The sequence below is a fragment of the Aphelocoma coerulescens genome, chromosome 11, assembly GCF_041296385.1.
Source record: "Aphelocoma coerulescens isolate FSJ_1873_10779 chromosome 11, UR_Acoe_1.0, whole genome shotgun sequence".
In the NCBI taxonomy this organism is placed as follows: Eukaryota; Metazoa; Chordata; class Aves; order Passeriformes; family Corvidae; genus Aphelocoma; species Aphelocoma coerulescens.
This window is the reverse complement of record NC_091025.1, coordinates 6,583,344-6,603,643: the sequence shown is the minus strand read 5'-3', so window position 1 is coordinate 6,603,643 and position 20,300 is coordinate 6,583,344. Positions and strand designations below refer to the sequence as shown.

The 20,300-nt window shown below is 49.7% G+C and overlaps 2 protein-coding genes across 7 annotated transcripts; one reads left to right on the top strand and one right to left on the bottom strand.

Annotated features, from left to right (window-relative positions):
* Positions 1-3: 3 nt before the first annotated feature.
* Positions 4-7,017, bottom strand: LOC138117108 (pancreatic secretory granule membrane major glycoprotein GP2-like). 2 transcript variants are annotated; one of them, XM_069027138.1, is made up of 10 exons: positions 6,952-7,017; positions 4,737-4,894; positions 3,803-3,869; positions 3,122-3,289; positions 2,341-2,546; positions 1,661-1,821; positions 1,215-1,460; positions 887-1,046; positions 449-593; positions 4-122 (listed from the first exon to the last, which is right to left on the bottom strand). In XM_069027138.1, exons 2-10 carry the CDS (start codon positions 4,737-4,739, stop codon positions 22-24), a joined length of 1,257 nt encoding a protein of 418 aa, XP_068883239.1. In that variant the 5' UTR covers positions 4,740-4,894; positions 6,952-7,017; the 3' UTR covers positions 4-21. The 2 variants fall into 2 exon arrangements, with proteins under 2 accessions (XP_068883239.1, XP_068883238.1); XM_069027137.1 differs by having other exon boundaries at positions 4,737-4,933; positions 6,952-7,006.
* DRC7 (dynein regulatory complex subunit 7) lies at positions 6,278-20,224 on the top strand. Of its 5 annotated transcripts, none has more exons than XM_069027133.1 (16): positions 6,278-6,347; positions 6,973-7,117; positions 7,573-7,747; positions 8,599-8,724; positions 9,866-10,060; positions 10,372-10,515; positions 10,838-11,056; positions 11,769-11,879; positions 12,679-12,751; positions 13,251-13,379; positions 13,647-13,775; positions 14,259-14,485; positions 15,373-15,588; positions 16,664-16,774; positions 17,844-17,945; positions 18,640-20,224. In XM_069027133.1, exons 2-16 carry the CDS (start codon positions 6,984-6,986, stop codon positions 18,751-18,753), a joined length of 2,205 nt encoding a protein of 734 aa, XP_068883234.1. In that variant the 5' UTR covers positions 6,278-6,347; positions 6,973-6,983; the 3' UTR covers positions 18,754-20,224. The 5 variants fall into 5 exon arrangements, with proteins under 5 accessions (XP_068883234.1, XP_068883233.1, XP_068883236.1 ...); XM_069027132.1 differs by having other exon boundaries at positions 12,676-12,751; XM_069027135.1 differs by lacking the exon at positions 11,769-11,879 and having other exon boundaries at positions 12,676-12,751.
* Positions 20,225-20,300: the final 76 nt, after the last annotated feature.

The following is a 20,300-nucleotide window of genomic DNA, read 5'->3' as shown; positions in this document are numbered from 1 at the left end:
TTATTGGGAAACAGCTGTTTCCTAAACCATTCGCCGCCCCACGCTGACGGCCGCAGCAGCCACGGTGAGCACAGCGAGCACACACAGCGGAACGAGGGCCCCAGAGAGCCACGGGCTGGGTCCTGCCAAAGAGGAGAGAGATTGGTTATATATCTGGGTCCCCTGAGCCAGCTCTGAGCCCTGGTGTGACATGTCTGACTGGGGATAGATTCAGGCAGGTCATCTCCTGTGAAGGGCAGGAGCCACTGGAGCTGGGGGTACTTTGGGATTCTGAGGGCGCTAACGGGACTCGGTCAACTCAAATTGCCTCCACCCACCGCTGCTGCCCAGGAGTTCCACACAGCTCAGCATGGATGCCTGGTCTGAGCCATGCTGTAGGTGGGCTTGCCCCCAGCCCTGATGCTTGGATCTCCTGGACTGACCTCGGTGCTCAGGAGGACATACGTACCTGCTGGGTCCTTCTGGTCAGTGCTGGAATGATGGGTCTCTGCTCCTGAGGAAGGAGCAGCCAGCAGGTGGATGGGCCCATAGGAGACAATCCTATTGTAGTCATCTGCCAGCGCCCGCCTGTTCCTCCAGTGCCTGGGGCATTGCTGTCAACAAAGCCAAAGGAAGGGTGATGGGAGGGCAGGGGAGAAGCACCGTGCCCTCGGGTCAGCCTGTTGACCTCCCTTCCTTTCCCAGTGAAGAGGGAAAGGAGCTCTCTGGTGGGTTCAGGCCCTTGTACCTTTGGTTCAGGGCACTGGGCTGAGCTCCTGATTCTGGGCGGTATTTATTTTGTGAGGCACCCAAAACCAGAACAGAGCCCCTTCTCCAAGCAGCGGGCCTAGGGAAGGGAGGTCCCACACCCAGCCAGGGCACAGGGCAGACCAGCGAGGGAGCTCACCTTGGCACAGGGCTCTGGGCTGTCAGGAAGACAGAGCTGGACACGGCAGTGCAGGAACACCTCGGGGTAACCAACAAACTGAAACATCTGGAAGCTGAACTTGGCAGAAGTGCTCTCTCCAATGGCATTCAGATAGGTCACTGTCTCATCATGGGGACACCTGGGACATGAGGGCTGGATCAGTGCGTGGCAAATGAGGTGGAGTATCCCAGCCTGGGACACCATATCCCACAGGGATGCAGGCTTAACTGAACAGGCCTATTTCTATCTCAGTCCTTGACACACTGTGGCACAGGGAGACTGGATGTGCTGGGGGCACTGCACTCACCCCTGCTCAATGAGCTTGTGCTGCGTGTCCTGGTGTGGATCCACGCTTGGTGTGGCCCAGCAGTCCAAAACACTCAGCAGGAAGTACTTGACCTGGTGCTGCCCTTCCATCTTCAGCAGGACATAGAGTGTGTCCGTAAGGGGGACAGCCACACTTGGCAGGTGATAAGGCTGGAGGTAGGAGGGGGACTTGTACAGTCTCATGCTGACGTTGAAGTGTCCTTCTCTGACCACGAACTGTACCAGCCTGAGAGCAGAGGATGAGAGCTGATGAACAGAACTAGAAGGTGGGAAGGACATAGTACAAGTGAGGCCACCAGAGTGCCTGGCATTGCTCCCAGAGCTCTCTAGGGGCTCCCTAGGGCCTTTGCAAATTATCTCACTGAATCTATTTTTCTCCAAACTCAAAGACACCATGCCAGCACCAAGGTGAAATGGGACACTCACTTGTCAACAGCAGTGAGAGCAAAGGGCAGTCTCACAACCTGCTCGTAGGCGTAGATGCAGGAGAAGTGCACCTCAAGCTGAAAACTCCGGGAGATCATGGCCCTGTGGGCTTCCTGCTCTGACTCGATGATGTTGGAGTACGAGATGTGGGAGCTGTTTTGCTGGAACGACACAGAAATTAAGTCTCCAGACCATGATTAAAGCCATACACAGAGCTGCAAGTTCAGAGGGTGCAATTCAGCTATAGCTGCTCCAGGCCTGGATTTCTGCTGGGGTTCTAGCTTGTGTCTGGGGGCTGCTGGCACAGGAGTCACTGTAGTGAGCACAGGGCTCTTCTGTGCAATGCAGAGCTGGAGCACCATTTCCTCTGCACCCTTCCTGCTCTGTGAAGCAAGTGAGGGATCAAGGGGCCATGGCTGCAGAGTTCAGAGGATGTTTCCAGAAAGCTGAGGGCTGTTATCAGTGCACAATGAGACTTCCAAGCTCTCCTAAATAAGACAAAATGTGCTGCCAGCAGGGGTTTGGCAGAGACGGAAGAGCTCTCTGACATCCGCAGGGACGACTTTCAAGGGGAATGAAAACTTTACAGCACCCAGAAGGAAAAGCCTTTGGGGCTGCCCTTCGCTGTACCCCCTCAGCATGTCTGTTCCTCTCACAGCTTCTGATCTATGGATCCTCACCTGGATTACTGATCCACAGGCAGTGTGGTTTTCACCTGTGAGAGTGGCTGCAAAGAACAGCTCACCCTCTTCTTCCTTCTCTGAGACCTTGCATGCCTGGTTCTTCAAGTGGACAAGCTCCAGTGGGATTTTCAAGAGCTCAAACACCTCCTTCCTCACCATCATCTTCATGTGCTCTTCCTCGCAGGCCAACTTCAGTACCACATCTGGGGGAAAAAGCCATCTGCAATAGCAATAAGGGAGAGGCCTGAAGGAGCCCCAGGTCAGCTGGGGGATGGCACAGTCCCACTGAGCTCAGCAGCCCCTTGTCCCATCCTTGGTGCAGGCTGCTCTAGGGCTCTTCAGGGACACTGGGCAAAGGGCAGTCTGGTCTCTTTCAAGGGCTGAACCCCCCCAGTCTGTCAAGGGCACCAGACAGGGACAGTGACCATCTCCTTCAGAGGAAGACACAGTTTTTGGTGTCTGGAAGGGGCTTCACTGTATCTGTGCCAGGGTGCATGTGCTTGTTCTGAGACTGTGAGGCAGCTGTGCCCTGCAGCATGCCCTGCTACACCATGGCACAGCCAAGGAATGAAGGCTTTTTGGGAAGAAGAAAATGGCCTGTGGCTGCATCTTGTACCAGCATGTAGCCAGAATATGGTTATATTGGTGGGGAATGCACCTGAACCAGGAGCTGGAACGTGCTCCAGGAGTGGAGAGCAATGGTAACACCAGCGCACTGTGCCCATCACCCTTCCCTCCAGTGCCCATGGACAGACTGGGGAGGGCTCACCAGCCCTACCTTGGCAGAATTCCCCTGTGAAGCCTGGCTTGCAGCTGCAAACTGGTCTGTCCTCCGTCACCTGGCACTGCCCCTGGTGCTGGCACGGGTTTGGCAGGCAGGCATCTGGGCTCCTCTTGACACGGAGGGCAACCCCTGGCCCCAGGCCATGGGCGCTTGCCAGCTCACCTGCAGCAAAGGAAAGGCAAGGAAGCTGAAATGCAGCAAGAATATCTCCCTGATGAGAGATTTGAGAACTCGCCCCACTGCAGGAAGCTCTGCACAGCTCTCAAGGCCTGAGATCCTTGCCTAGAGCCAGAGCAGACACATCCGAGGAAGAACCTGCTGCCTCAGCTTGCTGGGAAGCTGTGAGACCTCCTCAGCACAGCTGCAATCTGGATCAGAGCCACAGGGCCTGTCACTGTCACCAAGGAGCATGGTGGCACATTGCAGCACCTGTGCCCATTTCCATGGGTTACACACCCTCGGTGGCTGGGGTGGAGAGCCTGCAGTTTCTGCCTATTTTGCTGACTCCTGCACCCCAGTTCCTGCCTCACTGAGCCCTACTCTGTTGTTCTGCTTTAACAGCCTTCAGCAGTGACCTGAATGAGGAACTTGAGCATGGATCAGGTAAGGGTTTGACCTCTCCTTTCCATACTACCCATCCATGACCCAGCAGGGACAGAGCACAGGGAGACTCACTCTTGTTGCCTTCACAGCCAGCCAGGCAGAGCACAGAGAGCAGCAGCAAACATCTCACAGTCCTTTCCTGGAAAAACAAGCAGGCTCTGGATAACTCGGATTTGTTATTACATTCACTGGAGATGTTTGCAGTCATTCAGAAAGAGTGAACCCTCAAGCATGGGTGCAATAATTTCTGTACTGTATTTCCTAGGTTCTGTGGCACAAAGTCATTACCCACCCCAAAGGGCCTGATCAGCCTTCCCCCATCAGGTTAACACAAGGGTCAAACACTATCCTGAATTTAGGTAGCTATTCCAGAAAGAGGAGGTGGGAGAAACAAGCCCTTAGACCCCCAGGGATGTGCTGACAGTGATAAAGCCACATTTAAGTAAGAACAGGCAATTTAAGTAAAACTGCACAGCTGAGGCATCAGTCTGGGCTCCCCGAAGAGGAAAGGAGTTACCTTCTTCCCACTACAGCTCTTTTGAAGAGTTAGGATTTGTAAAACGATCCTCACTGTTCCAGTAAACCATATCCATAACAAGGAGACAACGGGATAAAAAACCAAACCCAAGCCTTGAACACGACTAAAATTAGTGTTAAAAAGACTCAGATTAAGTCAATATCTTCTGTTGGTACAGATAATAGATTTCTTCGGGGAAATTATTGGCATCGTGCTGGATTAGCCCTGGACACCAGATACTCCTTATCAGAGATGTGGATGTGAGTCAGCCAGGACTGGTGGCTGGGCAATGCTCTGTCAGCGCTCTGAGAGCAGGGCAAAGCCAACACCAAAAGCCCCCCTCACACAGCACACCCATACCTGCCTCCACCGACCCTGTGCAGCTGTGACTGCCAGACTGCTGGGCAAGGAGGGTTCATTCCCTGCTCTGCTCCTTGCTTGCTGCAGCAAGCCTGAGAGATCCCACCACCTTGTACTCATCCCACTTACCATTGCCAGGCTGCTCTCTGCTCCTCCATCCACCCCTGCCCTGGTTCCTTCGCATTAAGCGTGGGTCGTCACACTCGGGGTTGCTCTGTGCCTACTGCTGTGTGCCTTATATTGCCTTCCGGCAGCTCATCCCTCTCCCCCACGCAAACTGGCTGCCTCTGGGATTGCACAAGAGCCAGTTTAGCATCCCTCGGCGGCTGGGGAGGAAAGGACTCTGTGAAAGTCCATCCTCCGGGCACAGACGGCGCTTCCAATGAGCCGACAGCTCGTGAATGCCGACCCAATTCATGGCCCTGATAGGATCCCAAATACGGAGTAACAGCAAAACCCTCAGGAATCTGGGGTCTGTGCACCCAGCTGGTTTTGTGGTACCTGTTTTTGATGCAGCAATAACAACAGATACCACAGTGGCACATGCGAAGGCCAGATAACTTTGGGTGCCCCGTACACACAGTTTTGGAACCACAACATATATTTGCCTTATCTGGTTTTTTATTGACTTCTGGCATCTAAGAACTGCTGACAAGTACTGGTGAGAGATGGAGGGTCCTACCCCACTTTGTTTCATAGAATATCCTGAGTTGAAATGCACCCACAAGGATTGAGTCCAACTCCTGGCCCTTGCACAGGACCATCCCAGCAGTCCCACCCCGTGCCTCTCAGAGCATTGTGCAAATGTTCCTTGAACTCTGGCAGGCTTGGTGCTGGGACCATTTCCCTGGGGAGCCTTTTCCAGTGCCCAAACAACCTTTGGGGGAAGAACCTGTTCCTAATACCCAACCTAAACCCCTGCCTCCTGCCCTCAACACAGCTTCCTGCCATTTGGGCAACAGTAACCATCTGCAAACCACCTTAATCACTCAAAACGATGTTTCTTGATATATTTTGACTGCAGTCTGTGCATTCTCAGAGCTTTAATTGCTACAGTCACCTTAACAGAGCACCTAGTGTGAACATCCGTCCATCAATCCATATTTTTTCTTAACCACAACAAGCCAGAAAAAAAAAGTGTTTAGCACCTGACCCTGCGTACAGCCTAATGAACTGCCAATTAAAAATCAAATAGGAAAAAATTTTTTAAAAAGTAAAACGAAAATAGAAAAAGGAAAAAAAGAAAGAAAAAGGAAAAGGAAACTGTAAAGGGGAAGAAAAAAAAGGAGAAGAAATGAAAAAGAAAAAGAAGAAAAAAAGAGAAAGAGAAAGAAAAAGAGAACAAGTTGTCTTGCCATCCCTTGGTGCCAGCTTTTGGGTAAGTGCCTCTGCAACAAAGGAGAAGGATGGCTGGGGGTGGCTTTCATTTTAGGAGAGCCGAACTCGTGAGTTTCGGAGCAGGTCTCGGAGTGCGATGGCTCAGCCGCGGTGGCGGGCAGGGGCTGGCCGATGTCCCCTCCTTCTGCTCCCCGTTGTCCCCTTCTCCCAGCGGCCCCGGGGCGCGGTGCTGGGGGCCGGGCGGGGGCCGGGGCAGCGCCGGGGGTGCGCGGGGGTCCCGAGGAGCCTCCGGGCCCGGGGACTGTGGCGGGAGGTCTGGGGGGACCCTGGTGGTGTCCCGGCCGGGCTGGCGGCGCGGGGGAGCCGCAGGCCCCAGTGCCCGGGTGCCGTGGCGTTGCCAAGGTGAGCGCTGCGGAGCCGCGCCGGGCCCGGGGGCGGCCGCGCTGCCCTTGGAGCCGCGGGTGAGGGGGCGGCCGCGCGGGGCAGGGCCGGGAGCGGTGCGGGGCCCCCCGGGCAAGGTCTGTGCCTCCCTGTGCCCGCCGTGTGCCCCGCTCGGGGTCAGCCTGACCGCAGGGACGGCACACAAACACCCCCCCGCGCCGGCGGGTGATACAGGGCCCCCGCTGCCCTTGGGGGCTGCCGGCTCCGCAGAGCGTCCCGCTCCCTCCAAGGCCCCTGCGCGGCTGCGGGCTGGGGCACGGCCGGTGCCCAGCGGATTGATGGAGCTCCTGCCCCGCCAGCAGCACCCCCGGCAGGAGGGAGGACACGGGGTACACATTCTGAACATGGGGACGTGCTCTGCCCTACCGAGCAGGCTCTGCCTGCTCTGCCACGCTTAGGGTGTCCAGGAACACAGAGCCGCTTATTTACCAAACCCAGCCCAAACTCCGTGCTCTCCCTTTACTCTCATGGTTCTGTCTGGCTCAGCCATGCTCATGTACCAAACCACTGCGGCCGCGATGTGTTTCTCTGTTCCTGTGTAGCTGGGTCTCACCCCTGAATTCACCTGGTGTGTGCGTTCCTGTAGTGCCAGGCAGAATGGAGGCCCTGGAGGAGACGGAGGAAGTGGGGCAAACACCAGAAGACGCGAACTCTTTAAATAGCAGTGATTTCCTCGATGACCTGGAGGCAGATACAACTGTGGAGGCAGCCTCTGTCCCAAGTGATGTACTGTAAGTCACCTGTGTCTGCCCATGGCTGGGATGAGCAGAGATGTTCCCTTTGGGGCCCACAGGGTGTGGATGGATGCACAGGTGTGGATGGCACGTGTGGATGGATGCACAGGTGTGGATGGCACGTGTGGTCCCCCTGCACAGGGATGGGACTGAGCGAGTTTCATGTGCCTGATGAGTTTGTCCAAGAGCATGCATGTGCAAGTAAGACAAGGTAACTTGGACGATTGTACATCCATTCACCACTGTATAAAGATCCCCTGAGACTCTGGGTATATGTCAGCTTGCCATTGCTCCAGAGATGTTCGGCTGTGTCAAAATCATATCCTTGGATATGGTCCCCATTTTTTACCTGTAAAACAGGGAAACCCTGCCATGTTTTGATAGCAGGTCACCTTGCCTGTATTGTTCCTGGCTTATTACTTGTGTCTCTCTGCCTCCCTCTGCCACATAAGTGGTTTTGACTGGAGCTCCATTGACACATCCCACTTACCATCTTCGTACAAGACAAATTCCCATCAGGAAAAGGAACTGCTGCAGCTTGCTGACCATTTCCTCAAGCAGTACACTCACCTGTGCCCTGACCGCAAGCCGCTCTTCATCCACCCAGTCAACGAGTGTGGTGTGCAGGTATGGGGTGCTGTGGGGCTGGCCCACAGCACAGGGAGCACTTGGCTTCCATAGTGCCAAATGCTGTGAAAGAACAGCAGCCCCTCCTGCCCTCCTTCCTGGCTAAAGGGAATGGGAACCTGCTGGCTGAACCCCCAGCCCCTGAGCAGGCACACAGAACCCTGGGGACACCCTGGCTGTCCAAATCCATGAGCACATGGTGCCATTTAAGTGGTGGTGTTGCCATGTGGGCTGCAGAGTGATTCTTAGGAAACAGGAGAGACCACAGAAACATAAAGAGAAGTAAAAGAAACATGAAATAGATAAGGCTCAGGCTCAGCCACAGATAGGGAGTATGGATGCAGAGTTGATCTTACTCTGAACTTCACAGAAATTACAGGGAAGGAAGTAAATGTGGAAGTTTGTGGTCTGGTTTTGTTTTTGCTGGGCCCAAGCTGTACAACTGTTGTCGAGTTCTGGACCTGATGTTCCCCCTGGGCACCTGGAATTGCTACTGTGTACTAGCTTTCCCCACAATTAACATGCAAGGCAAACAAAAAATGCTGGAGGATGTAAAAGCCAGAAAGGGCAGTAGCTATTTGACTTGCTTGAAAATGAAGAGAAGAACTGGCTCACATCGGGAATGTGTCTGAGATGAGCTTGAAGTTTCAGCCACAGGCAAGCAGACAGCCTCTGAACTCCATGAAATTTCCATCTTGGAACTGGAGAGGAGGGATACTGATACTGTTGATATGCTCTAGGGAGGTCCTGAATATGACCTGCAACATCCAGGGGTGGTCTGAGGATGACTTTGGACAGGAGACTCTGCCAAGGGCCTGTTGGCTAACCAAAATCCTCTTGTTGCCTTGCAGAAGTTTGTGAGCACGACATTGAGGCCAACCCTGCTGCCTTTCCCAGAGCTGTACTACTGGTCAGGCTGTGCCAGCTTTGTCTGTGATTACCTCATCATGGAGCCCCTCAAGTGCCCAATCACACTGGTAAGAAAGGGGCTGCAGTCCCATCAGAGACATAACAGAGGTGACAGAAGGACTTCTCAGTGGGGAGGTCCCAGTGGCTGGGCTTACAGAGGTCTTTGACACTTGCACCATCCCCTCACTATTTAGGCAACCCCCTGATTTTCCCAGCCCCTGTGCACTCTGTTGGACCCACAGTCCTGGTGCATGTTCAGTGTGGTACCTTCTAAGTAATTAAACACCATTTTTTCAAGACCAGACCCTGCTTTCAGCCAGGCCAGATGAGCAGCTGGTGTACTGTGGGAGGCAATGGCTGACAAGCTTCCCCTCTGAAAACCAAGACACCTTGGAACAGAGGAGCACATAAACCCTAGGGGATGATACTTGACCTCAGTGACCCATTCTTAGGGACTTTTAGGCATTTCTACTGCCATATCTGGGGATATTTTGGGATGGTTGAAGGGAGATTTCTAGGTTAGCAAAAAGGGATAATGCCAGAGTTGCAGCAAGTTCTTGATTAGAGTCAGCTAAAAGAACACACTCCTTGCTATCAAGGACTGCAGAGTGACCCAAACAATCTACACCAGCCACAGGCTGTCCCAAGAGTCCCAGGGTCTCAAGAGGAGCTCTGGCACTTTGTGACCACAGAGAAGGTAACTCTGTTTAGCAGATGGAGACTGCCTTGATCACCTTAGGTGATGTCTGAGATCTGAGTGGGAGTAGAACCTCTCTGTATGCAGTATGTGTGTACTGATCTTTTTTTGCTCTCCAGTGAGGGCCAGAAGGAAATATATTTCCTCCTGTGAACTATAATTTAGCTTATGGGCGTTTTCCTTGGAAATACTGCAGCCAGAACAGCAGGAGATAGAGGGAAATCCCATTCCAGGATTGTGATTAGCATTAGGTTTTCAGCAGTTTAATGAGTTTGGCATGCCCTTCTCTTCCTGTGGGTAAATTTGTCACCAGATTTGGGGTCAGAGTTTCCCCAGATCACTTTGGAGGGGACTTTTAGAGTCTGTGGCTTTTAAATGAACGTTATATAACAGATTCCCAATGCGTGCAGAGCCCAGGGATGTGGGCAATGCCTCTCTCCCCCGCTCTCTGCCTGGTGCATGTTTCAGCTCCATATGACAAGCACTATGAACTTGCATCTCTCTCTTTCAAGCCCAGTTCACTCTATTCCCCAACCACCATCCTGAAATACCAGCGAGGGAACTGCTTTGACTTCACTGTGCTGCTGTGCTCCCTGCTGATCGGGGCTGGCTACGATGCCTACTGTGTACATGGATATGCCACCCGTGAAATGTGCTCCCTGGACCAGACTCAGGAGGTGTGCCCACTGCTCAGGAAGCCACTGGAGGTGAGACCTGCAGTGAGCAGGCAGGGAGGAGCCCAGCATGCATGCTCAGCCTGTTCATGTCCAGTGAGTTCCAGAGCTGAGCTAGGGGTCCACACTGGGTTTCAGTCTGTACCAGGGACCTCACCAAAGGAATCTTTTGAGTGATTTCCTACAGTTCTTACAAGGCCTCTTTGGCTTCATTGAATTTCTGCTCACCAGGTGCAATATTGCAAACTGCCAAGTGTTGGGAACTGGGAGGTACCTGTAAGCCATACATTTACTTCCTTCTCTTGATCTCTGCTGGGTTTCACAGTAATACCCTGCTTTTGTAGGAACCAAAAGAGGAGGACCCCAACAAGTACAGAATTAAGTACCCTTTAGAGCCACAGAGCAAGTTTGAGCTTCAGCAGAAGGACAAGAAGGAGGAAGAAACTGAACCTGGACAAGAGGAGGAACGAGAAGAGGAGGTTGTCATGGTGAGTTAGCAAGGTCCATCTTCCTGTGAGCTCCAAGAAGAAGAGCTGAGACACAGGTAATGGCTGGCCAAAAAGAGGAGCTCACACCCTCCTCTGTGAAGTATGACACAACCTTGATCATGGCCATGAGCACTTGGCCTCCAGGAGCACAGTGTGTGCTGGCACAGGAACATGTGCTGGGTATGTACTACCTCACTTTTAAAGAGCATTAAGAGCCTGGAGTTCTTTAGAAGTAGGCAGAGGAAAGGATGAGATTGCCCTTGGGTTGGATTATAGTGGCAATAAAATGGCAATAACTATTGCTGTATCCTCTGTGCTACAGGAGGTGGAAAAGCCCAAGCGAGACCCTTTGCACGGCTTACGGGTGCACGCATGGGTTCTGGTTCTGTCTGGGAAGAGGAAGGTTCCCGAGACCTTCTTCATCAACCCGTTCACAGGAAACCACCACAGCACCACGGATGAGTGCTTCCTTGGGATTGAGAGCATCTGGAACCACAGGAACTACTGGGTGAACATGCAGGACTGCCGGCAAGGCTGCAAGGTAGGGAGCCCTTAGTACCCTGGGCGTGTGAGGGACAGCTGGGCTAACCTGAGTCCTGGGGAAGTCCAAGATCCGTAGTGGTCCAGTTTCCACTTAACCATTCCTTGTGTTGGTTTTGGTCATGTTGCTCTGATTACATAGACTATGGAACTAGTCCAGGACATCCCAGACTCTGAGTTAGCAAATACAGATCACATCTATTAAATCCCTACAGTGCTAGGGTTTCAGCTTTTAGGCTAGGCAGTCATTCTCTCAAACAACAGCTTTTGAGGCAGAGGATGTTTTGGGTCCATCAGGCGTGGTTCAAGGCAGGTAAGATCTCAATTAGGCTCTTCCCACACCTCAGCTACTCCCCAGCAGACACACAGTCTGGATGGTGAGGGTCTGAGTTAGATCAGCTTGCCGTTGGGGCCATGCTTGCCCCGAGGAAGGAGGCAGAAATATTCCCAGCCACTTCCTCTCATCTGTGGAAGACACACCATGAGGAATGGGTTCTGCAACCTCTAGGCACAGGGACAGTCTTTGGGGTCCCACCAGCCAGCCAAGGGTCTGAGAAGCTCACCTCACTGAGGTCCAGATCTCTAGAGTCCTTAAAGTCTCTGACACCCAGGCAGGTCCAGAGCACCACACACATATTGATGCAGTGGTCAAGTTTAGTGTCAGGCCCTTGACAATGCCCTGTAGTTAAAAGTGTTTTTCCTGTATGCCCTAGGATCTCAGCTTTGACTTGAGTGATTCTATCTGCTGGGAAATTATGTTTTCAGAGAGCAATGAGCCCTCTCAGTTGCCCACAGAGTCACCCAAGAAAGACACAGATGACATGGTGAGTGACCCAAGCGATGCTCTCGTGCACTGCGGATGCTGTTTGGAACCAGTGTGTCCGTAGGCCCGTGTATGTCTGCCTGCCTGCTGCCCTCTCCAGGTCAGATCCCTTCTACTCTGGCCAAGTTGAGATTCCTTCTCAATCTTGAAGAGTTCTGATGCTTTCTGAAGCAGGACCCCAAGTGGTACTTCAAGTGTCATAAGTGGCTAGGGATCTCTGTAAGCCTCCAGCGCATTGACATTTGGGGTGAAATAATTTTAAAAAATAAAATCCAGAATGAGATTTTTCTGGACATTCTTTCTGTGCTGGTCACTTTCCCCTCCTGGCTGCAAGGTGGAGCTGCCAACAAAATGCAGAAATAATGTATGTCAATATACAAAAAGTGCTGTGTACTAGAAGCAAAAAATGTTGTCCTGTTGGGAGAAGACACCATGATAAAACAGCCATGCACAGCAGGACGGAGGAATGCCAGTAACAATTCCCTCTTGCTCTCTACTCTTCGCAGCCTGTGCCCATAACTGGGGAGCAAAGAGCCCTCCAGGGTCTACATCAAATAATCTGGTCATTTTGGTGATTGCCACCTTCATTCCCTGCCCAGCACAAGCAGTGGCCAGGAGAAGATCATTTCATCAGGCTCAAGTAGGGATGTGCTGTCGTAACTGTGCCATGGTGTTCCTCAGGACCAGCACAGCCTCGCACGAGCTGAGCTCTGATCACTGTGGTTCACCAGAAACAAAATGCCTCCTGGCACAGTAAGAGATGCTGCCAAAACCACAAATCTCTTCTTCTGTTTCAGCAGGAAAAAGGGGAAATAGACATGAGCTTTGAGATGCCACTATCGTGGGTAGCCCCAATTAAGGTATCTTACAGAGGTATGTATTCTTCCTTTGCCTTTTGCTTGCCCCCAGCTGACCTGTCAGTGGATTTGGGACATTCATTTATCTCACTGGGTTCTCCCTTCAGGGTGGTCAAACAGTAACAGTGAAGCACAATAGATGAAGGCCACAACAGCTATTGGTTCAAGTGGCTGCCCTCAGTGCTGCACTGTCTCATCCTCCACAGACACACACCCACACCCACGCTGTGTTTTCCTGCCAGCTGGGAATTTTGCCTGGAATGGTCTTTCTGTTACTGCTACCCACAAGGAACTGCCCCTGCATTATCAAATACCTGTTTGGGAGAGAAAAAAGTTATTATACCATTATAACATTAAAGGACAATAGGCAGGGTTTGAACAGCTTTATTGGCAGCAGAATGCAATAAATAAATGCGTAGTGTCCCTTAGACCGTGGTTTTCTCCCTCTTAATTCTTTTTTTTTGGGCTGAGTACTGGGGAGTCAATTTGTCTGACATCTCTCTTGCCCACTGCAGAATATGAGAATCCCTTTTCCCAGGGGAAGAAGGTGATCCTGTACAATAAAGCAAAACTGGAGAAATGGGCGGCGTATGCGAATGGAGATGGGCTGGTGGAACGCGTCACTGTCTACGCAGACTCAGACTGTAAGGGGGACAAATGAACTCTCCACACACTGAGCAAACAGCCTGGGGCACGCTGATGGAGGGGGGAGGTGGTCTGCTTTCTGACAGAGTCTCTCTTCTCATTCTCCTTTCACCTTCATGGGGGAATTATCTACCATATCCTCAGCCTTTTCATCACACTCACTGCCTGTCGAGCCCCCAAACTTTCCAGCATTGCTAGAGCTCGTCAGAATTTTGCCACCTCCAACAGGGTGACCTAAGGTTGCAAAATGACTTGTCTCCTGCCAGGTACTGAAGAAGTGGAGGTGAAGGAGTGGTTCAAACATCGAGAAGACCTGTTGTATATGAGAGAAGTGAATAAACAAACACAGCTTATCACAGACTATTTCAGGCCAGGACACCCCCTCCTTCTTAAAGGTATTCCAGCTCATTTGGGCAGCCCCTGCAGCTGACGGGATTCCACAGGATGCCTTTCTAGCAGTGGCAAAAGCCCAAAGCTGAAAGGTGGGGGGACAGGATACTTGTGGGATAAATTGCCTAGATAAATAAAATGGTCTCCAGTGAAGAGTAGAGAGTTGGATTGGTGGCTTGCAGTCCTGGGCAGTGCTTACCCAGCTATGTAGTATTCTATGTATTAGAAAAATACATAGTTATCATGTATATCAGGGTAATACATTTCTACTTTTATCAGTAGAATTGATAGAAGCTGAAACTTTCTCTTTAGGATTATGTTTGTTTTCTCCGTGTTCAGTGAGAGATTATGTTTGTTCAGTGCAGCTGGGGGTAAGTCCTGCATCAGATCTGTTGCTAAAGCTGAAGAAAATGAGACCTCCCCTGGACACGCTTGTGTTCAGTGTATTATGGCTGCTAACTCTGAAAACACGTGTGATATGTCCTTAGCTCACTCCTACACGTCGCTGGAACCTGAGACTGGACATACAGTGGAGTATTACCATACAGCACGAGTTGATGGCCTCTGGAAACGTTTTGAAAACGCTACTGAGATGACAGAGTACTTCGTGGGCAGGGAGGACTTCCTGCACATGCGGCACATAGAGCTTGGTGAAAGAGACAAGAAAGTGCAAATGGCTGGCATCAGAACTGATGCTAACCCCCGGCCTATAGTGGTATGGCCAAGGCAGGAACAGAAAAATATGTGTCCCTCTGATATTTATAGTATGTAAAACATACTGCCTGGGGCTTTAGTTCATTTTCAGTGGGCATGGCTGAGGTAAAACTTCAGATGAGACATCCAAGCATTGTTCAGCTGCTGTGTCTCACAGTTGCTTGCCTGACAGACAGCTACAGTGTGACCAGTTGTCAGAAATGGCATTGAGCACCTAGAATTAAACTGGGAAACTAAGGCTTGGAAATTGTGTGTCAGAGGAAAGAAAAAAAACCTGACCATGACTTTGGAACAAAATTTTCACAAAATTCAAAACTAGGAAAATGATTTTGTGTGCTGAGCCCAAACTAATACAATTTCAGGTTCCTGATGAATTGTCCCATCCCTCTGATTTGTTACAGGCAGGTAATCTACCTCTTCCTCTTATCAGATCTGGTTTGCAGAACAGGAGGAGGAAATCTGACATCTGGCAGTGTGTATGGCTCAGACACATCACCTGCCAAGACAGAGCCATGCAGTGGCCTGTCTTTGAACTAGCACCCAACATGCTACCTTTTCCTTCCCTATATTGGGAAATGTGGGAAAGTTTGCTTTTCTCCAAAATATCTTGCTTCCTGAAGTACCCTCAGGCAGGGATGCATCCCAAGCTAACTTGGAGCTCGGAAAGCATACTCAACTCCACAAATAGGAGACTTCTGCATTGCTTTAAACAGCTTTATGGTTGGGTTTTTTTAAGACATATGCAAGAACAGTAGGACTATTGGCCAAGAGATGCAAGTCCAGGCAGAAAAGCACAGTTTTTACCATGGGTTTTTACTCAAATCTGTAAATCTTGCCCGTTTTGTGCTTCTAACTTGCTTCCATATCTTTTTTTTTACTCTCCATTAGCAAATCAAGGAGTATTTCCACAGAAATCCAGAAAAGCCTGCTGATGAAGATACAGAGGAACGTATCTTTATGGTCATAGATGATATCATCCAGCTGACATATCACCTCGAGGTTCATGACACCATTGCCTCAAAGGTGGTTTTCTGCAGAGTAATAGGGAGGGAGAAGAGAGAAGATGAAATCTTCCTGAGCCGAGAAAACTCTGTCACATACAAGGTATGAAGATCGCAAGACACAAAGGGAAGGTGAAATGTCAGTGGAAGAACTACAAGCATGACATGTTCCATGCTCCCCCTCTACTCCACCTGCACACCTCCAGGCTGACAACACCAACTGCCTGGCAGATGTGCTGCCATGCTGGGAGTGACTGGGAGTGCAGGACATAATGTGGCATGACAGGCCTGCTCTAGCCATGCCGGAGGTCATCTTCCCAGATTTGGTCATCAGGCAGATCCCACATTCCCTGGTATCCTGCAAAATGCAGGTTCAGCAGCTGTTGGGCTCAGTTCTGCAGATACATGGCAGGGAAGCTGAAATTTCCTCTCCTGTTCCCTCTTCAAGAAGAGAGAGAACAGAGCAGCAAAGGCAGACACTGTGTATTGTGATTCTGTTTCTGCCATGGGCTTCTTGAGTCCTGTCATTCCTTAAATCTCCCAGTGTTTACCCTGCAGATGCAGAGCAAGATGCTGAGGCTTAATACATTGCAGATAGATAGATAGATAGATAGTCTTAAATAAAAGGTATTCCCAAAAAAAGTGGAGTGCTGCCATTAAGCCAAATGATCTCATCAGGGGTGAGGGGTCACCCCACTAACATCATCAATGCGAGTCTGTAACCAGAGGCAGAAGTCTGCCAGTAAATTCTGCAGAGATGCTGCACAATTACCCTTAAAAAGCCAAACAGAGATTAAAAATAGGGATTTTTTTTTTAATGTTATGGAGTTTTTTTAATTTCTGTTTCCCACTGGGGAGAAGACACAGAACACCATTGCAGGAGTCCCATTTTTTTCATCTCTGTTTCTATACATTCCTATTCATCTCATTTCATTCCAACTATAAAACAGCAGCATCAGCAAAGTGCAAGACATACCATCTGGCTCACATTACTGATGGATTCCAAATCAAAATGAAGTCTGAGAAACCCATGCTGACCATGGGTTCGATGTTTCAATGATGGAAATTACTGTTGCTTTATTGGCTATAGCAGGATTGTGCCAGTTTCTGTCAGCAGAGTACCCGATCCTGTGTACCCAGAGAGTGCTGCTGTTTTTCACTGACTTATCTGCTTCCAGCCGTGGGCCCCAGAGAAACACAGGAACATGTTCTATCTGTACAACTTGCTGTGGGAGCTGAGAGCAGAACAGAAGCTGCTGAAGCAACAAGTCCGGGACTCTGAAGCAGAGGTAACAGGGAGGTGTCCACAGTGTCAGGGCTGATCAGGCGTGGAAACAGTTTCAGCTGACTGGTTGCCAAAGCCTCCTCAGCATAAACTGTGATAAAAGAGAAAGCTGGTCTCCATGCTGAATTATCATGCTTGCTACCCAGGCATTGTTCAGTGAAGATGTAGCTGTAGTGTATTTATGGAGAGTCACACACTTTCCTGCTCCTGCTCTTACTCTTTCTCCCCTTTGAAGAAGAGTTTCAGAGAGCAAATGACAATATATGAACTGGGGCATCTGGAAGCCTATCTGCCATTTGCCCAGGAATGAGGCCAAAAGGAAAGGATACTGTATGTAGTGCTGTATCTAGGTACTAGGCATTGCCAGGAAATCCTATCCAAAATACTGAAGTCACTTGTTGTGTGAGAAACTGTAGGGAAATACTTCATAAAATACTTTGCTTGTACTGCTAATCACACTGACTGGTGTAACACATCCATGTTCTTTGTGATTACTTCATGATAACTATAACCATTCTAGCAGATGGAGGCACAGCTATTGGATTTCTTTAATGTTTTTTGAGGAAGAGAAACCCCTGAAGGAGCTGCAGAGGGAATGCTTAACTATATTATCCCAGAATATATGTAATAATTAAGAACAACTTTGCAAAAATCGCGTTTTTCCCTCAGAAATTTGAGGCTAGTTCAGTGTGACCCCATGAACCACCTTGCCAAATTTCTCAGTGTTGATGTATGAACAGACAAAATATTTCCATTGCTTGTGCTGCATATCCTATATGACAAAGAATAAGCCAAAGCTATCCGTGCAATTTCTAAAGTAGTGCCAAAACTGTGATGCCAGAAAAGCTTTCTTAATGGTTAATATCAATAACTGGATTCAAGAATTTCATACAGAGTAGCAATCTAAAATTAAGACTTCTATCAGCAGGACATGGACATATTTGTACAGATCGATATTTAACCTTATTCTACAATTCTTGTATGCAGCATCTGCTCTGTTAGCAGGTCAAGCATGTAAGGGTACAGTTGTTTTGTGGGGATGCTGAGGGGTCTTTTTTCTGATTTCTTGGAAGATGTTAAATATTTTGACGGTCCGTGAGCATGAAGAAGCCAATATTAAATTATCAGTTTCAATGTATAACACTGCAAGGAGAGGAAAACAGCATGAAGCCACGGTAGGTAAACTTCATTAATGTCAGCATTCAATACATGTAGTCAAAGAAATCCAGAGTCAGCTTTTTCTCTCTCAGGAATTAGCTCTGAAGAGCTTTTAATATCATTACAATATTTTGGGACAAATCACAGTACAGTGTAAGTCAGCACAGTTTCAATTGCCCTCCCAGGAAAACATAACATGGTCATGCTATGGTCACCTTCTACTTTCTGGAAAAACTTGCACCTCCAAGAAATATTACTCTGTTACTGTGCTTAGTTAATAAAGAAAATAATTAAGAATGTTTAGTTGATAATGGGGATTATGGGGGGAGTATTTTAAGAGAGCCATAAATATGCCTGTATATATAGATATATATTTATTTGTAATTAGCATGTGAGATCAAAGAACAAAATAGCTCCAGGGTGAAATTTAGTCCTTATCTCAATCACAGATGCTTTGGTTCTTCAGGGCTTCTTGACTCTAGTGAGGCAACACATTTGGATTTGCTGCCTCTTCCTGCTCCACATTTTGATTCCCCTTGTTTTCTTCTTCTCATAAGACCTCATCTCAAACTTTTTGCCCCCTCAAAAATAAATCTGCTCCAATTTGTGGTTTCCTTCATCTCAGCTCCCTGAATTCTGAGTTGTGCTTTTGTGTGCCTTTGCTCCTCACTTTCCTATTTCCCTGACTTCTGGTTGCTTGTTCCCTCACAGGTGCTGAAAGAGGAGCAGAAGAGCTCCCAGAGTTCCTTGGATAACAAGAATCAGCTCATCAGAGGGGAGGATGAATCCCTCACCCATCACACTGCAACCAACTCCTCGTTGTAGAGACTCAGCAGGGACTGGGAATGACTGCCTGAGCAGGGGAGGTTTATCAGTCAGCCCCCCCAGAACATGGCACTGAAGCTACTCTGTAAAATATTCTAGTCCATGTCCCACTGCAGTTTTCCTCTGATATCCCCCTTCTTCTTCTACAGAAAAGCAGTTGGCACAAAAGAAACTTAAAGACATGGTGCTCAAGAATCCTCTCCTGGCTGGGCACCTCAGGCGTTACTGATTTCTTCATTCCTTTTCTGGAGCTGCCTGCAGTAAATCTTTCACTATCATCAGATTTGTGGAGATTTTAATGAATTTGCACCATTTCCTTTCCCCTATTTTATTCTAAGGCCCATCTGCAATTACATCAATTGTGTCCTCATGAAACCCCAGCATTTTTGAGACTGAGTCTGAATGGGACCTTGGCTCTAAGGTCTGCTTCAGAAGGGGAGACAAACCATACAGTCTTTCAGGGCTCTTCTTTTCCAAATCTGCTCCATAGCTGCTTGGTATCAGGAGCAGGATTATTGAGGAATACTGATTCTTTCCCAGCATAGTATTTTAACGAATTTATAATTCAGTTTTGCATAAGCAAAGGTTTTGAACTGGTGAGTTCATAAATATAACATTTCTTTGACCTCATTTAGAGCCCTATAATGACAAAACCTTGCCCTGTATAATGCTGTAGTTATGAACTCATCAATGTTAATTCAATACCAGAGGAGACACCAGAATAAATTAATTTAAAAATCCTTTTACAGGCATTAGGGACATAGCAGCTGCCAAACCATCAGCAAATGCATATTACAGAATCATAGAACATTACGGGGTTGGTATGGCCCTTAAAGATCATCTAGTCCCAACCCCCGGCCATGGGATTTCCCTGTATTCCTCCAAAGCCACCTGTCCTGGTTTCCACTTCCTTAAAGTTTCTTTTTCCTTTCTGAGAAAAAAGTCTTCTTTTCTACAGTCTTTTTTTTTTTTTTTTTCCCTCTGCTGCTCAGCAGCTCCTTATCCATCCACGGAGGCCTCCTGGCATTTTTGCCCGATTTCCTCTTGTCGGGATCCATCGCTCCTGCGCTTGAAGAATATGATCTTTGAAATTCAGCCTGCATTCTTGGGTCATTATCAAGGAGTAGCGTCAAATTAATTTGATTTTTCTCTGTTGATGGAGTAATCGGCTTCAGAGACGGCGACAAACACGCACAAGCGGCGCGACCGCACCTCAGCCGGGCGGCGAGAGGCACAGAAGCCTCGCAGGAGTCCCGCTCCCACCATGCCCGTGACACGCGGGAACCGCCTTCTGGGACACACCGGCCGCAGCCCAGGAGCACGACGGCCTCAACCGCCGGCAGCCCGTGAGCTACGAGGTCCGGGAACGACCCCGGCCGCCCTCACGGGAGCTGCGGGGCAGCTGCACGCTCCGAACCGGCCGCAGAGCGGGAGCTGTCCGGCCCCCGCCCCTCAGGGCGGCCCTGCAAAATGGCGGCCCCCATCCAAAGCGCCGCCTCCTCATTGGCCGCGCCTGCGGGGCTCCGCCAATAAGCCGCGCTGTGAGT

What these genes read in the sequence shown, in the direction of transcription:
- LOC138117108 (XM_069027138.1), bottom strand. An exon ending in TGGCTGTGAAGGCAACAAGA is followed by an intron (nt 3,290 to 3,802) that starts GTGAGTCTCCCT and finishes CCTTTGCTGCAG; the next exon opens with GTGAGCTGGCAAGCGCCCAT. An exon ending in GCCCAGAGCCCTGTGCCAAG is followed by an intron (nt 594 to 886) that starts GTGAGCTCCCTC and finishes CTTTGTTGACAG; the next exon opens with CAATGCCCCAGGCACTGGAG.
- DRC7 (XM_069027132.1), top strand. Translation starts at nt 6,984, where the DNA reads ATGGAGGCCCTGGAGGAGACGGAGGAAGTGGGGCAAACACCAGAAGAC. An exon ending in TCCGGGACTCTGAAGCAGAG is followed by an intron (nt 16,775 to 17,843) that starts GTAACAGGGAGG and finishes ATTTCTTGGAAG; the next exon opens with ATGTTAAATATTTTGACGGT. An exon ending in GAAAACAGCATGAAGCCACG is followed by an intron (nt 17,946 to 18,639) that starts GTAGGTAAACTT and finishes GTTCCCTCACAG; the next exon opens with GTGCTGAAAGAGGAGCAGAA.